Source organism: Microchirus variegatus, assembly GCF_963457635.1.
Source record: "Microchirus variegatus genome assembly, chromosome: 11".
In the NCBI taxonomy this organism is placed as follows: domain Eukaryota; kingdom Metazoa; phylum Chordata; class Actinopteri; order Pleuronectiformes; family Soleidae; genus Microchirus; species Microchirus variegatus.
The window spans coordinates 25151981-25169729 of record NC_139812.1 but is presented as its reverse complement, the minus strand read 5'-3'; the positions used below and the strand labels follow the sequence as shown (position 1 = coordinate 25169729).

Below are 17749 nucleotides of genomic sequence, written 5' to 3'. Positions count from 1 at the left end.
TGCCAAGGACTTTGTCGTTTTTTTAACTCATCATCTTACGCGTCCGTGAAAAAGTTTTCTACTGCTCAGCTGTTTGACGGATAAACCGACCTCTGCTGTGCAACTGCTCTATGCACACAAAATCTCCCTCAGGCAGGTCTGATAGTTTTGCTTGACAGAGCCTGTTTTCCACCCCTGCTGTATCTTTAAATTCAGCCATGTTGTGATTGTGTTTTCACGCCGACGCTGGTGAAGGAAAACATGTTTTCGTCCGTCTCTCTCTTACACCGAGGATCTGCCTGACCGTTGCTTCCTTGTTTTTCAGCCTCCCTCAGTTGATGCATTACTATTATTACCTTATGTTGAAATTGTTGAGCTTTTACGAGCAGCAGCCACCAGTGCAGAGAGCCCTTTATTGCTTTTTTTTTTTTTTTTTTTTTGTTGGTCACTCTGGGCTTTTGCTGTTCATGGCAACATTCACACTGCTTCTGCCTCACTGTGGACTTTTATTGAGTCTGTGTGCGGCCGTAAAATCGTGGCAGCAAAGCCATTCAAGATTGACCAATGAGGCTACAAACATTTCTTCATTATTTTGTTGTTACTATTATAATTTATTTATAATAATTGGTATTTTTATTCATCTAATAGGGACGCAAACGATACCTTTTGAATTCCATAACTTTTTAAAAATGTGCACTTCAGTTCTAGCACTACTCGGCGCGACTCTACTCCATTACGTCATAGTGGGCGGAGTCATCATAGCGCAGCTGAATTAAACTGTCGGGATGTTGTTTTATATGTGACGCAAACGGTCACAAGCGGTCAAAGCAGTTGCTTTCGGTGCAACTGAATCATTAGAATCCGTTAATTAAAAATTTGTTCACAGAATCGTTCAGTACTTCCTGCCTGACTCCGTCTGACACAGTCACTGAACTGAAATACGGCTGAACGGGTTGTGATTCGGCTCACGAACTCGACCAGCTTGTCGTTAAATACCAGACTCCTCTGTTAAATATTGAGATTTTAGACTTTTCCTTTGCTAAATGTTGGAGATTAACGCATGTTTTCGGGGATTTTTAAGTCTTTCCAACCAGTCTACAGTTCGGCATTGTTCATGTTTGATTCTTGTGTCGGATGTCGCGCTCATGACTCTTCCGGTGACGACACTTTCTGACCAATCGGTGGCCGGCAGTCTGTTGACGTTGCATTTTTAGTATCGCCTCAGCTCGCTTGGTCAGTGCAGGTAAAAAAAAAAAAAAAAACTCCACCACGTTCTATCGCTGATGGAAAAGCAAAACAAAACAACAGTGCTAGAACTGTTTAAAGGTCACATAGAGTGGTCCTGTTGCACATATATGTTAGTTATGGAGGTCTTCTTACATATATTAACTTGTTTTTATGGTCAAAAACCTCCTAGTTGCTTTAAAATAGCCGATAGAAATCCTCTTTTCTGACAGTGTTTTTCAGCCGCGATGTTTCAGAGTGAACTTTCACCCCCAGAAGACAGAGTCTTGTGATTGGCCAGTACTATCCAGCACATCCGTTCTCAGAAGCGCAGCGCCCCCCTCTGGAACGGCGGATGCACTGCTCCTCATTATCAAAACATTGTTTTAACAGTGTTTAAAAATAGCTTCGTCACGACTCCCCGCCGCAGTCCCATTTATGACTTTAAACCGGAGTAAGACCCAGAGTCAGAAGACACTGTCGCTCGTGAAACACCTCCACAACGGACGTTATTCTTCTTCTGCGGTTCAATGTACGCAACCGGATGTGCCCGGACTAGTGCCCGGAGCAGGACGATCGGTTGTTCAGGAGAACCACTGCTTACGTAACTATTATGGGATTTTCAGTGATCTCGTTGAGCCCCGAGATTACAATAAAACACAACGTTCTCAGCAATGGCTGAACTGTTTGTTTCGAACCGTCAGGCTTCATAAACAAGGTAATGACGCAGATACACATCAAAAAAAACAGCGATAATAGGAACTTCCGGTCTAGTTCCGCTTTAATGGAAAAGCGCCGTTAGTGTTACTTGTTCGGACTGCGTCCAGAAGACTTGGAGCTGTGTAGTAGAGGGAACAGCAGCAGCTGCTCATTTTCGTGAGAAGCCAAAACTTGTGATTAAAACAGTATTGTGCAAGAGGCAGATTAACGGAGCTTAATCAGCAACTCGTACAACAGTGTATTACACAACACGCAGCCTGGCAGTCTGTTGACATAAGAAGTTAGTTTTTCCAACTCTTTCAACTGTGACATGACAGTAAATAGTGTTAAATATAAAGTTGCTTTTGTCACAAAAATGTGGGTTCATAAAACGTTAAAACTCTGGTTTGTATAATATATGAGATGTTTTTTTAAAGGTTTATGGATTTTTTTTCTGTTTACTTCTTTATTTCATCTTGTGTCACTTTAAGTTATCGCGGACGGCAGGACGAACATCCAGGCTTGCGTTTATTTCCACCCGCCCCAGAAAAAAGCATGTGTCACGAACAATTCCACTGATTTAAGCTTAAACTTCAACTTACACTTCACTCACCGCCCGCCGCCATCAGCCCACACACACATCGGGGTCGATTAAATGTGTTCACGCTCACTTTCTTTTCCCACCACTTTATTGCAAAAGTGTTAAGAAACACAGTGTGTCAGCTCAGAACCGGGAAAAAACAAACAAAACAATGCTGTTGCAGATACTTTTGCCGTGTGCCAAGTTTCTATCTTTGATGTGGCGCTCGCGTGGGATTGCTAATTATCGGGAATATTGTCGAAACTTCGCCAAATCCTTGTACACTGGTGCTATTAAATTCTTAATAAGATATAATCACATGTGTTGTGTATTAAATAACACATAATATAGTCACTTTAATTCCATCGGGGCCAAATTCGCTGTCAACATTTAACAGATTTGGAGTTACGAGAACACCGAGGCTCTATTTTACTGACGGAAATTTTAATTTTGTTTGCACATTTTGCGCTGTGATCTCGAATAAAACACCTGCTTAACAAATGAAAAAAGCAAATTTCCCCAAAGGAAACATAATAGTAAACAGCTGTTTACAATATAGCTGGTAATGGACACGGGCCAGTGATCTGTGGAGCTGAAGAGAAGTGGTTGTAATATCCAGCGAGTAAAAAGGTCAGGGAGGGAAAATTCATAGAATGGTACTTCAGAGCCTCCAGCAGGTTTAAACAAAACCAAAAATCATAAAAATGATATAAAAAAAAGAAGAAGAAGAAGAAAAGAAGGAGGGCGCTGATCATATATCCACGTCCTTATTAACGGTATAGGCCAGGAATTTGTTACTGTCGAAAAGTAAAAAAAAAAGATAAGAATACCTGGGGAAACCGCGGGGATAATGTTCACTTTATTGATGGTTTCGATTAAAACTCGGGGGTTGTTTTTACTGCGGCGGAGAATCTAACCCTTAATCTTTCACTTATGGCTTATAAAAGCTCTTTTGGGACACGGACGACTTCCCCCTCAAGGACTTGATAAAGCAATGTGAATCATTCTTTATTGTGTTAAACCCCGGGGTTTAGCATAATCGAATGGATGATCGTACTGTGGAGGCAGACATGGAAGATACAGTAGTGCAATCACTGCAGCGACGCCGAGTAAGGACTGGGACCCCAACGCGTCGTGCGGGTGCAAATGTTTCACTGAAAAACGGCTTCCGTGATTTAAAACATCTAATTATTTTAATATATGTTCTGTTTTTCTTTCCTTCCTCTTGGAATAAACTTCAAAATGTTAATTTATTGCTCAAGTACTATCTATAATAGTAGTTATAGTAGTAGTACAAGTTGATCGCTCTCGGACAAGTTCGTTCAAATACCATGGCGCAAAATCGGCGCAAAAATGGTCGTTCAATCCAAGATGGCGGCTTTCCTGTTGGTTTTGGATCGTGGTCATAATGTAATTTTTTCTTCGTCCCGACCGTCTATACATGAACCGATTTTCGCAAATGAGCGATCATTTTGCCGTTCACGGTGGAATTAGACAGGGGGCGGTGCACAAGTTTTCACCAGGTCTGATGCAGTCGCAAAAATTCCTGAGTTTCGGGACATAGGAAAGGCCTTAAAATGTGATTAACGCTAGAAGCAAGAGAGAACAAATGACGACGTGATGCCTGGGAATTTTAAAAATATCCAATATCTCTGTCTCACCAACAGACAAATTCCAAAGACTGATTTTGTCCGAGTTCCCAAAAAGCGCAAAAACTTGTCCAGATGCATTGCGAATCAATAAAAGTGGACGCGATTATGGACGAAGACACTCTAACAAGTCGTCCTCCCATCTTAAGCCGTATCAGCACATTCAGTCTTTGAATTTGAGGTAATTGGGGCCCTGGAAAATCCTTGAAAAGTCCTTGAATTTGGCATCAACCAAGGCGTGAGAAGCCCAAATAATAATCATGTCATGGCAATCCATTACAAGGCAATACAGTGATCGAGTCAGGTGTGGTAAAGTTAATTAATTGCATCTAACGTAAACTGAACATGTGATTAATAAAAACGTAATAGCGCGCTGCTGTTTGAGACGAGAAGTCTGCGATCTGTTGATTACACCTCGCGCCATGCGGCACTTAATTGACCCTGTTTTATAACCAGTAAGTAAAAGCATTAATGGGTGGCTATGAATAGTAACAGCATTCACTGACAGACACTCTAAACTTCACCAGTCACACCACTTATTTTAAACACAGGCTTTCTAATCATCACACGGATACTTAAAGCACCCGGAGCTGTTTTTGTGCCTCTGGAGCTGGCGAAAGCCGACTTCAGTGGGTTTTTTTTTTATACCTTTCGAACGTCTAAATCTCATCGAGATCACAAAGGATTTTCTTCACATTTTGGGCAAAAATGGCATGAAACGTTCTCTAAATGTCATTTTGTCATTCAGCAGCGAAGAAATGTCCACATTTAAGAAGCTGCGTTTTTATTTTTATTTCGTTCGGAAAAAATAGACACCGATCTCACAGCGGTACCGCGGCTAGCGTTGTTGCCTCGCGACAAGAAGGTCAACGGTTCGAATCCCTGTTTGACCGAGGGGCCGTTGCTTTGTTTACTCGGTTTGAACCAGAAAAAAAAAATGGTTCGGAATGGAACCTGAGAAGTCGGTTCTCGGGTGGAACCGATAAATATTTGGTGCTTCCTTTTTGCGAACCGTGACATCATCAGTGGGCGTGTCATGTTCTGCTCTGTGAGGACGAGCAGGAAGTAGTGTACGGGGGGGAAAAAGTGGCAGTAACGCAGTGTAACGTACTACCACGTTGGTTCCTCTTAAACCGGTTTGAATGTGGGCTATTTGGTAGAACGCGCCATGGTTCTGAGACTCCAGAACCTGAACCAGAGCCAGAACCGTGTCTGTCTGAAAGCACTATGTGTGTTTGCCCTGCAAAGGACTGACGACATTAAGTGACCTGACATTTTGAAAAATTGGATTATTGCGTCCACCCAACTAAAACTAGTGTTCTAAACGTGTTAGTCCAACTAAAATAGCACTAAATCAAACTTATAAGGGGATTTGAGCTACTTTCGTCGGGCCAGAGTCGCTCTCACGCAGCTGGGATCGGCTCCGGTTCCTTTGTAAACCTTATGTGGAGGATAAAGTCATAGAAAATCAGAGTAAAACAACAATCAGTTAGAATAATGTAGCAATTCTACAATGATTGATAATATGTTGTGGCCCTAATGGACTGATTGTTTTTAATATTCGTGCAAAATGAAATGAATCGATAGAGATTGTGTGATGTTTAGAGCTCGATAAGAGGCCGTCATTTAACTCCGCCATTCACCAACAGAAGGAGTTGTTGAACCATTGGGATCCACTCGTTTTTTCCAGTCGTTCTCCTGCGTCTGTAGCTGCTTTTAAAGGGGGGTTTGCCCCACATTCATGATCCAGTTACATGCTGTGTTTATACCCAATGACGATATATCTCACTCTCACTCTCTTGATTTATGCAGCTCTTTCATGGAGCCTTCGTTCTGCGCTCCCTCACTCCCTTCCTTCCTTCCATCCCTCTCTCCCCGCCGCACGTCTGCCAATGAGTGGAAAAGAGAGAGAGAGAGAAAAAAAATAAAAATAAAAGAGATTGCTCCTATTTATCAGTGTCGTTCGCCACAGACAAGCACTCAGAAAATTGATGCCTGTGCGAGCTCAATAGCCTGTCACAACTGGTGCCTCAGAGGTCGATGGGAGGAGGAAAAATGTGTTTTTTGAGTTCTGAGACATAAAGTGGTCTAACAAGCCCCCGCGCGTGATATGATCCTCTCGATGTTTTTGCCGTTTTTTTTCTTCTTTCTTTCTTTCTTTTTTTTTTTTTGCCCTGTCATTTTCTCGCCCCACAATTACCAACAAAAGTCAAAAAGGCCATTACGATAAGTTAATAGATTTTCCAGCAGGAGGCATTCTAGGTCACCGACACCTGAGGCAAAAACCCCCAGTCTTTCTACGAGTTAACATTTCTTCTTCTGATTATTATGTTTCCTCGAAATAAATCCCATTTTCCAGGGCCTGAACATGCCCCAAATCTCACAGATTTTTGCGACTGAAAAAAACTGCAAAAAAAAATTCTATTAGGTCATCTGGTGTCAACTTTTATGTACATGAACGAAAATTGGTACACACTTTTATTAGGTCGGGACGCACAAAAAAGTCAATGACGGCCTACAGTCTAAACCCAACAGGAAGCCAGCTATCTTGGATTGAACGCCAACCCTGAGACCGATTTTGGCGATTTCGCATCAACGGTATTCAGATTTTTGCGACCGAAAAAAACGCAAAAAAAACTTCTATTAGGTCATCTGGTGTCAACTTTTATGTACATGAACGGAAATTGGTACACGCTTTTATTAGGTCGGGACGGTCAAAAAAGTCAATGAGGGCCTATAGTCTAAACCCAACAGGAAGCCCGCTATCTTGGATTGAACGGCAACTCTGAGCCTATTTTGGCGATTTCGCATCAACGGTATTCAGATTTTTGCGACCGAAAAAAAAACGCAAAAAAACTTCTATTAGGTCATCTGGTGTCAACTTTTATGTACATGAACGGAAATTGGTACACGCTTTTATTAGGTCGGGACGGTCAAAAAAGTCAATGAGGGCCTATAGTCTAAACCCAACAGGAAGCCCGCTATCTTGGATTGAACGGCAACTCTGAGCCTATTTTGGCGATTTCGCATCAACGGTATTCAGATTTTTGCGACCGAAAAAAAAAACGCAAAAAAACTTCTATTAGGTCATCTGGTGTCAACTTTTATGTACATGAACGGAAATTGGTACACGCTTTTATTAGGTCGGGACGGTCAAAAAAGTCAATGAGGGCCTATAGTCTAAACCCAACAGGAAGCCCGCTAGCTTGGATTGAACGCCAACTCTGAGACCGATTTTGGCGATTTCGCATCAACGGTATTTAAACAAACTTTCAATTGTGATTTAGACCTATTGGATATAAGAAGTATGAAAAAAATATTAGTTTTTCTTCATTCACGATTAACACAATAATATAATTCACCACAATTAACTTACTGTAAGTGCTTTTAATCTCGATAAGCCGTAATATGGTATATTGTCCCATCACTGACGCCAGTACACAGAAGAATGAGACAACAAAACAGACTGATACATGTTTCTGTCTGAACAGGAGACTGAATTAATGCTGTCATCTTCAATAATTGGATATTTTTTAAGTTAATGGATGGTTGGTCGGCACAGTTGAGCTAACACTGTAGCGCAACCTCGACCGTGCATGGAAACATGCTGAATGAAAACCGTTCACAGATGCCGAAAAAATAAATGCTCCCCTTGAGGGTGAGGAGAAAAAGAAATCCACAGCTCTTATGGTCTGTGTCCTGTGGAAATAGAGAAATAGAAGTGTTCTGAATTTGTCACGTCCGCCTGGAACTGTGTGGACCAACAAAGACTGATTCACCATCAGCGAGGGTGCGTGTGTTTCAAATTGAAACTGAATCACACAAGGATGATAACCCCATCTGCGATGTTTTAGTCTTTCAAGCGTGACGCACTGCCGACCCAATTCAGTGATATCACAGCAGGGTTTCCCATCAGCCGTCAAAGGCAAAAAAAAAATAAAAAATGTCCTGTGATATCGATGATTGGAAAGTAGCCAGAAGTGCAATATGCTCCGAATGAAACTGCCACCATCACGGTCCACAGCTCCGGCAGCAGCAGTTTGGTATGTTGCACACTCACTGTCTCGGGCTGAAATCCTCTGTGTTTCCAACCATCAGTGTGTTTACACGACTTTGTTATTGTGTTAAAACCGGAATTCTGAATAACACGCCCAGATAACCCAGTTTGGAGATGAATTGTGACTTCATTTAAGCGTTCTTATTGTCTTACTTTTGTCAAAAAAGTTGTATTTTATTGGTTTGAAAAGACACTTTTTGTTTGCAATGATCGGAATTTTGCTTGCTGCGTTTGCTTCTCCGTCTGGAACGACGTCCGACAAAATCATTGGACGCTTACTATTATTTTGTCGGATATCGACGGGGGGAAAATTTGGGGAACGAGCTCCAGACGGACAGCAAATTCAAGCCTGTGACTATACTGCCGGTCCATTGAGCTGTTGCGCCAAAACTCAGTAGCCAATCAGCAGGCAGCTTCCTAAACCCGACCCATAGTCAGAATGGCAAACTAATAACTAGTTCCCCAAGTTTTCCCGGTTGGCATCCAACAAAATAATATGTACATATATACACTTATATATATAAATATATATATATATATGTACATAAATGTTATATACTCAGTTATGTTGTTGGATGTCATTCCAGTAGGACAGCAACTCCAACTTTATGAGCTGTTGCTTCAAAACTCAGTAGCCAATCAGCAGGCAGCTTCCTAAGCTCCGCCCATAGTCAGAATCTAAAAGCTATAAAACCACGCCGCAAAGATCAAGTGAGAGTCTCTAACGTTTGTCCAATTATAAAAGTTGGATACAATTATGTTATCAGATTTTGTCTGATTTCAGCGTGGGGGAAAACGTGGGGGAACGAGTTCCAGGTGGAGCTGTTGCTCCAAAACTCAGTAGCCACCAATCAGCAGGCAGCTTCCTAAGCCCCGCCCATGGTTAGAATCGCAAATTTAAAAAAAACATGGCACAAAGAACAAGTTTCACAGCAAACAAAATTGCAATTTGTGTATTTTGATCGTGTGGTTTATTTTCGTGTTGCTTGCTATATGAAAAGTCTAATCTAATCTAATTCCATATCAACTGGCTACAAATAAAAAAAGGAGTAGGGATGCCGTCCTCAAACCACCTCTGAATAACTTGTCTTTTACGATCAAACCTGAGGATGAATTCAGGACACCGTTGTATTTGGAGCATGAGATTATATCACCCAGAACGGATGTTAATACCACGTATGAAAAGGGGGTTTTAAATGTTTTATATGCGTGTGTTACAGGCCAACGACAAGGACACGGGGAATTACAGCGCCATGGCTTACCGCCTGATCATCCCCCCAACACCAGAGGGCCAGGACCCCTTTGTCATCGAGACCTACACGGGCATCATCAAGTCGGCCACGATGTTCCGAAACATGCGCAGGTCCTACTTCAAGTTTCAAGTCATCGCCACCGACGACTATGGGATAGGCCTCAGCAGCAGCGCTGAAGTGGTGGTGAGTGTGTGCACGTGTGATTGTGAAGATCAGTGCACGTGCACTTTGATGTGCCTGTATGGTAATATGTGTCAGTTTTGTCACCGTTGGCATGTTTATATGTTTATGAGGCTGGATTGTAAACATGAACGACTGACACATTTAATCAGAATGAAGATACACAAACCTCACAGGATGGATGACGGATAGGAAGGGAGGAAGGAAGGAAGGAAGGTTGATGGATAGACGGACAGGCAGAGTGGAACATGGATGGGTAGTGGGTGGATGGGTGAAGGAAGCAAGGTGGATGGATGGACGGACGGACGGAGAGACTTGGACATGGATGGTAGGTAGGTAGGTGAAACGAAGGAAGGAAGGAAGGAAGGTGGGCAGTTGAAGAGACTGGAACATGGGTGGTAGGTAGATAGGTAGGTGGAAGGAAAGAAGGAAGGAAGTTGAGCAGATGGAGAGACTGGGACATGGTTGGTAGGTAGGTAGGTAAGTAGGTAGAAGGAAGGAAGGCAGGCAGGAAGGAAGGAAGGTAGGAAGGAAGGAAGGTTGATGGATGGACGGACGGACAGAGTGGAACATGGATGGATAGTAGGTGGATGGATGAAGGAAGGTGGGCAGATGGTGAGACTGGGACATGGGTGGTAGGTAGGTAGGTAGGTAGGTAGGTGGAAGGAAAGAAGATGGTAGGTAGAAGGAAGGAAGGAAGGAAGGAAGGTGGATGGATGGATGGATGGATGGATGGATGGATGGATGGATGGATGGATGGATGGATGGATGGATGGCCGGGAGACTGGGACATTAATGGATGGTAGGTAGGTAGGTAGGTAGGTAGCTAGCTAGCTAGGTAGGTAGGTAGCTAGCTAGGTAGATAGGTAGAAGGAAGGAAGGAAGGTGGATGGATGGATGGATGGATCGATGGAAGGATGGAAAGAGAGACTGGGACATGGATGGATGGATGGATGGATGGATGGTAGGTAGGTAGGTAGGTAGGTAGAAGGAAGGAAGGTGGATGGATGGATAGATAGATAGATAGATAGATAGATAGATAGATAGATAGATAGATAGATAGATAGATAGATAGATAGATAGATAGATAGGAGGAAGGAAGGAGGGTGGATGGATGACGAGACTGGGACATGGATGGTAGTAGGTAGATGATGGAAAGAGGGACAGGCGGACAGACAGGGACATAATGGGTGGATGACAGATGACATGTGGATGGATAGATGATGGATGGATGGTCAGACAAGGACATAGATGGATGCAGTTGACATGTGTCCTCTGCTTTTATGTGATCGTCTAATTTATCAGATAAAAGTCATGGACGCCCTCTCTCTGTGTGTGTGTGTGTGTGTGTGTAAAAAGTGTCTCTTGTCTCTTGTGTGCCTTTTAATTTCACTATTAATTTCCAAGGCTCAGCTGCGTCGTCTTCCTCCGCCTCGTCGCTGACCTCGCCTCTTTTTCTTGACCGTGGCCAGGCTTTTTTTATTTTTTTTTATTTTTTAAATACGGTGAAATATGACAGTTTAACAAGCCACTAACAAGACAGAAGGAGGGTCTGGGACATTGTCTGGACGTGGGAGCGAACGAACGAACGAACGAACGAGCGAGAGAGCTACGGCTCTTTAAAACCAGGGTGCTCGTTAATTTTCAAGGGGAAACCTAATTTCTCAGACGCCACACGGGAGACTTGGCTCCGGAGCCGCGGAGGCTCTGCAGTCAACAGTGAGGTCACAATCAGGCCTCCCCGTTAAATTTGCCGCAATGACACCGGTTACATGGAGGCAATTACAGCGCTCCACCAGAAGAAGAAGAAGAAGCTTCTGCATGAACTGACCACACACATGCTCCTGTGTTTCACTCTGTGTTGTCCCGTCTCTCAGGTTTCTGTCGTGAACGCCTTGGACATGCAGGTCGTCGTGTCCACCGTCCCGCCGCACTTGGTGGAGGAGAAGAAGGAGCAGCTCATTAGGTATGAGAACACAAACACAAATAACATAAAAGTCCAGAAACATCCTTCGGGTCCAGTTACACCGTGGACGTGACAATGAAGATGATTAAAGTTCTTTCTCGAATTCAGCTATTACACAACCTTCCCCGGCCTCTATCCTCTCCTCTATCTTCTTCTCTCCTTCCCACCCACCTCTCCTCCTCTAATTATCCCCTCACCTTACCGTTCACTTCCAAGTGTGTCGGAGAAACTTTGTCGCCTCCCAATTAGCACAAAAACTCAAAAATACAAGTGTGTAGTGTAGTGTACATTTTGGGCTAATGTGAAAAACATAAACCTCACAAAGCTCATTTTGGTGGATAATGAAAAAACAACAATTCATACAATCGTGTGATTGGACACGTAGAGGAATTGTTTTATTTTCAGTTTCACAAAAGGACAAACACAAATTAGGGAAGATAGAGTCACAAGAATGAAAAAAATATAAAACTGTGCAAAGCAATTCAGTTAAAAAAAGCAAAAAAAACGTATTTATACAAATCTGCCAAAACATAATTAAACAAATCTTTTTTGTTTTGTTTTATTTGTTTTTTTCGATGAATGAAGATGTGAAGAAGGGAACATGGAAATTAGATTTCAAGAAGACACGGAAATTTAAGGTTCACAAAATAGGCAGAAAGGTGTATTTATGCATCATTTATATCACATACTGTTAAAAGTGAAGGTCCAGTGTGTAATAAATAAACTACGGTGGCCTTCACATACCAGAAAGGTTACTCTCTTCAGTCTTTCTCTGTCGTTTCATCTTAAAAATTAGTTTTTGGGCACCAAATTGCGGCCTCTGTAAATCAAGGCCCTTGACTAAAGGCTTATTCTAAGGCTTTGAAAACCAAGCAAACTTCTATTTTAACCCGCTTATATACATTTACGCTAGTGCTGGGCACGTTAACGGCGTCGAGTGTGTTGACGCATGCCGCGTTTCCGTGACGACTGACCGGAAAAAAAACGTGAGTGAAGTCATGTTTTACGTGACTCCGAATTGTTAAAATGAGTCTCTAAAGTAACCCTAAACTTTAAAAACAGAGGCACACAGTACACAGGTACGCTTGGTTATTTGTAGAGCTGCTCTTTTCATTTAATAAACAGACCGCTCCAGTTCGTACTGTAGGTGCGCTAATGGCGCTAAAGGAGCTAACGGATCTAACTCGAAAACGGTGCCTGCACTGTTAGAAATTTTTGAGACTAAAGTCAGCTCACTGTCAAAGTGCATCAGATCATTTCCGAAATTTCAAAAATTCATAAAAATTATTCCTTATGAGGTTTGCAAATATTTTCAACAGATCCTTGTTCAGGGCGATGCCGACTTTTATGATGTTGAATTTCAAGTCGTTCCGAGATACTTTTAGTTTTTGAGAAGAAAGTCAGCTCACTGTCAAAGTGCATCAGGGCGAATGGATCATTTCCTGAATTTCAAAAATGCATTAAAATTATTCCTTAAGAGGTTTGCAAATATTTTCAACGGATCCTTGTTCAGGGTGATGCCGACTATTATGATGGTAAATTTCAAGGCATTCTGAGATACTTTTTGTTTTTTTTAAAGAAAGTCAGCTCACTGTCAAAGTGCATCAGGGCGAATGGATCATTTCCTGAATTTCAAAAATGCATTAAAATTATTCCTTAAGAGGTTTGCAAATATTTTCAACAGATCCTTGTTCAGGGCGACGCCGACTATAATGATGGTAAATTTCAAGTTATTCCGAGATACTTTTTGTTTTTGAGAAGAAACTCAGCTCACTGTCAAAGTACTGTACTAAGACAGTGGACTCCAGTGCCGCAGCACGACGTAAACATGAATTCACACACGTCTTTTTCCCACTCAGTCGTCGTGGAAACCGCGGCACGCGTTAACGTCGATGCCGTCAACGTGCCCGGCACTAATTTATGCGCATGCTGTATTAAATCTGTGCCTCTAAACCCTGGTAAATGTTACTCACTGGAACTTCAAGAGGATGCACAGAAGCTCACTGTGGAAAAAATCTGTGTCAAATAGAAAAAAAAAAAACAACAGAAAGATAAGATCGCGGATTAAACCCCACGACTCAATCCTCTGGAGTCTGTTTTTCTAGTCCAAATTAATTAATGATGAGATTGAGATGATGAGATTTCGCGAGGCATTTTTTTTTTTTTTTTTTGGCAGCTCATAGGGGAACGGTGCTTAGCCTCATTAGTTCATCTGAAAGGGAAATGAGTGTAAATAGTTGTTCTCCGGGAGCTCGCTGTGTTTTCTCCCCACACGAGTGACAACGCTGCTGCTGCTGCTGCCGCTGCTGCTGCTGCTGCTGCTGCTGCTGCTGCTGCTGCTGCTGCTGCCGCTGCCGCTGCTGCCGCTGCTGCTGCTGCTGCTGCTGCTGCCCGGACTGAAAAACACACACATTAGTTATGTCAAGCTGTGATGTCATTTATTTCAAAAGGGAGGTGGGTGCTGGTGATGGTCCAGGGCCATTTTACCTGAGTGCTCAAACTGTTTATCCTCTTTGGCAAAGGTAGAGAGAGCAAGGCTTTCCGTTATTGGCTGTAATTTGAGGTGTGGATTTCTCCCAGCCTGAAAAAAGGGGGATTATCGTACACTCTTGCTTTTTTGCCAAGAGGCCACTGTGCTGCTGCTGCTGTTGCTGCTGCTGTTGCTGCTGCTGCCGCTGCCCAATGGGACAAACATTTCCAGAGTGCAGTGCTGTAGATTGGATCCTATACAGAGCTGCCTCTAACGCTTTGAAGTAATGGAAAAGTAGTGGAGTTTACTTTTTTTTTTTTTATATACAAAGTTTGGGTAACACTTCAGATCAGGGAGAACATATTCACCATCAGCTTGGCTCTTACTAGCATGCATATAAGTAGCATAGTAGCCCTTTATTAGTAAATAGTAAGCACATATTAACACCTTATAGAGGTAGAATAAGGTTATGTAATATAACGTGCTTAATGATTACTAATAATGGGCTAGTATGCTACTCGTATGCATGCTGGTAAGCACATAGTTAGTTTTTTTTTTTTTTGGTGCGTGGTTGTATAAGTTCCCTAACTTTTCACTCTCCTGCACCAAAGTCCACAGAGAAAATGTGCGTTTTAAGCTCACAGTTACTTGGTTCACGTAAGTGAAGCTGAACAATTGGATTTCAAACGATCAAAAATCATAAAATACCCCGTTTTAAATCACTGATTGAGGCAGCAGTGGATTAACAGTGCGTGCTGTGGTATAAAATCACTCAGTTTCTCTTAGGTCTTTGGTGCGGGGGAGTGAGTGAGGTTTACAAAGCGACATAATGGTGAGATTAAGCAGCAGAACAATTGTTAAGATAGTATTCAGGTCTTAAAAAATCCCTGAAGACTTTAATTCAGTTGTAAAACCCATATTGTTTTATTTATTTATGAATAAGTTGAGGTTTCCTCCTATTATATGTCATGCTATTCCCCGAAAAAATATTCTAATCCCACTTTTTATGCTTTGCACTTTGATTTTGAATCGATTTTTTGTTTTTAAAGTTCAATCTTGAACTTGAACTAATATGACACTCACCTATGTCCAATACTGATTAAAGTCTGTCCTCTATATTGGGGAAAAAATGGAAAGTGTGATCCCAAAAAAAAGCCTAAATATTGCATAAATGTAAATAATGCCGAGTCATGTAATCCCACTTTTTAGGCTTTACATTTTGATTTTGAATAGATTTTTTATTTTTTTTATTTTTCAACCATGAACTTGAACTAATATGACTATCAGTTATGTCCAATACTGGTTAAAATCCAAAAAAATGGAAGACTTATGGGAAAAAAGCCTAAATATTGCATAAATGTAAATAATGCCGAGTAATGTATTCCCACTTTTTAGGCGTTACATTTTGATTTTGAATAGATCCAGTCCAATAGGTCCAATACTGGTTAAAATCCCAAAAAATTTAAAACTTATGGGGAAAAAAAGGCTAAATATTGCATAAATGTAAATAAAGCCGAGTCATGCTCTGGGCTGTTGATTTATTCTTCTTCATGGGAGCAGAATGTTGTGACAGAACTGGAGCATTGGGGTTTTTTTTTTTTTGAAAGCGCAAAAGTGCTGTTAACAGCTTGGCCGTTTAAAAGATGCAAAAACCACTGCAGCAGCCTTATATGTACGTATATAAATAATTGTTGATAAAAGTCTGACTCGTGTGTGTGTGTGTGTGTGTGTTTTTGCAGTATTCTGGAGCGCCACGTCCAGGACCAGATCCCGGGCGCCAAAGTCATCGTCGAGGCGATCGGGCCGCGCCGCCACGGCGACGGCTATGAGCTGGAGGACTACAGCAAGTCGGACCTGATGGTGTACGCCATCGACCCCCTCACCAACCGAGCCATTTCCCGCCAGGAGCTTTTCAAGTGAGTGGACCTGAATGTTGTCACAAATCTCCCCGTTTTTTGTTTTTTTTGCTGTAACCTAACGTCCCTGATGTTTTCCCAGCAGCCTCTGTGCTTTTCCCCCCCTCCTCGGTCCAAACAGTGAATCAGCATACGTCTCCTCTCTGGCGTTCCTCTGCGACGACGACGTCCGTTATTCGACTTTGATTATCCTGCTGCGGCGCCGAATCTGTCACATGTCGCGGGGAAAAGGCGAGAGGGTTAAGGTTCGGTGTTGAGAGCGAGACGCGGGTGTATTTCAAACCGTCCGTCCGTCAATCCGTCGCGTCGATGGTGCCTCAGAGGCTGCAGCTGCAGAAGCCCCGTGATTATGTCAACGCTGCATTCTCGTTCTTGTTGTTTTTTTTTGGGACATTTTTAAGGGATAAGAGAGAGCACTCATCCTCTCGTCCTGTTGAAGCCGCACAGGAAAAAAAAAAAGCTTAAAAGATGCTTGTTCGTTTCTTTAGAAGACAGAGGAGAAGAGTTCAGCCTGTAAGCCGGCAACTCCCCCCCCCCCCCCCCACCCCCGTTTCTGAGCACTTTTCCGTTAAATATTAAACAATGCGTCTCCATCGGAACTGGAGTGGTTGCCAGTCAATATCAAAAACTCTTCCTTTTTCCCGTTTCCTGCAGCTGTCACTGCTGTGCGGCTACTGCAGAGCCGTGTTGTCGTCCAATCTACACTCCTAGAAATAAAAGTGCTAAGTAGAACCATATACGGTTCTTCGGGTTGTTACCAAGAACCCTTTTAAAACCCTTTATTTTCAGGAAAGAGGTTTTAAAGGGTTCTCTGGATCAAAATGGTTCATACTGTTACCAAGAACCCTTGAAAAACTTCCTAGTAGAACCTCAGCCCTTGTAGAAGAACCCTTTGGAACCCTTAGAGTCTCAAGTCCCAGTTGGATTTGTGTTGAATGTATAAGTTCAATTCAAGACCATATAACCTCAGTAGGAATTGAGGTCCACGACGGACTTCAGTGCGCCACCTAGAGGTGACAAATAAATAAAGAAGGTGGGCTTTTAATATGAATGACAGCATTTCAGAGATATGTTTTTTTTGGATGTGAAACTGTCTATATTTTATGTAAAGATTTTTCCCGCCATTTTAGCCATAGAAGATTCTCATAAATTACTGAATTAATTAATTAATCAAATTCAAGTAAATTTTATTGGCACAATTTGTCTTGAAGGGTCTAAGGATAGAGGGTGTGAGAGTCACACCCTCTATCCTTAGACCCTCACACAGAGTGAGGATAAACAGGTAAAACAGACGTGCAGTCGATGTCAATAACTTATCATTGATTGTGTTTCCCAAATTTTCTATATAGAGACCAAATTCTAAAGATTGCAAACAATTGTGACCCAAATTACAGGCAAATGTGCACATAATCAAGCACTAACACACATTTCCAAGACATATTTGGGATTAATTTGTGGTCGTCTCCTGTGAATCATCTATGGGTCCAGACCCAGGTTATAATAGTTTTGGATTTCTCGTTAGTTATAGTTTTGACTTTTTGTTTTTAGTGTTTTAATTCACTTTTAGAGCAAGTTTGTTCGTTTTTATTAGTTTTCTTTTGGTAAGACGCAAGGAGTTTAAAGGTCAACTATTGTTTGTCATTAAAACCCAACAACAGATGACATTTTAAAAATGTATTATACACGAACAAACATTTCTACAAACAAATCTCTAGTTTTTATTTAATTTCAGTTTACGTAAATGTTTTTCAATGTTATTTTTCGTTATTTCATTAG

At 42.0% G+C, this 17749-nt stretch overlaps 1 protein-coding gene across 1 annotated transcript in view; it reads left to right on the top strand.

The window, feature by feature from the left end:
* LOC310934376 (protocadherin-15-like) overlaps window positions 1-17749 on the top strand; it is a gene marked incomplete at both ends in the record, with an annotated part of 242963 nt that overhangs the window by 195857 nt on the left and 29357 nt on the right. The window contains 3 exons of the mRNA XM_083898086.1: window positions 9409-9624; window positions 11499-11587; window positions 15797-15973. Of these exons, the coding sequence (XP_083754212.1) occupies window positions 9409-9624; window positions 11499-11587; window positions 15797-15973 (482 nt within the window). The remainder of the gene's footprint in view (window positions 1-9408; window positions 9625-11498; window positions 11588-15796; window positions 15974-17749) is intronic.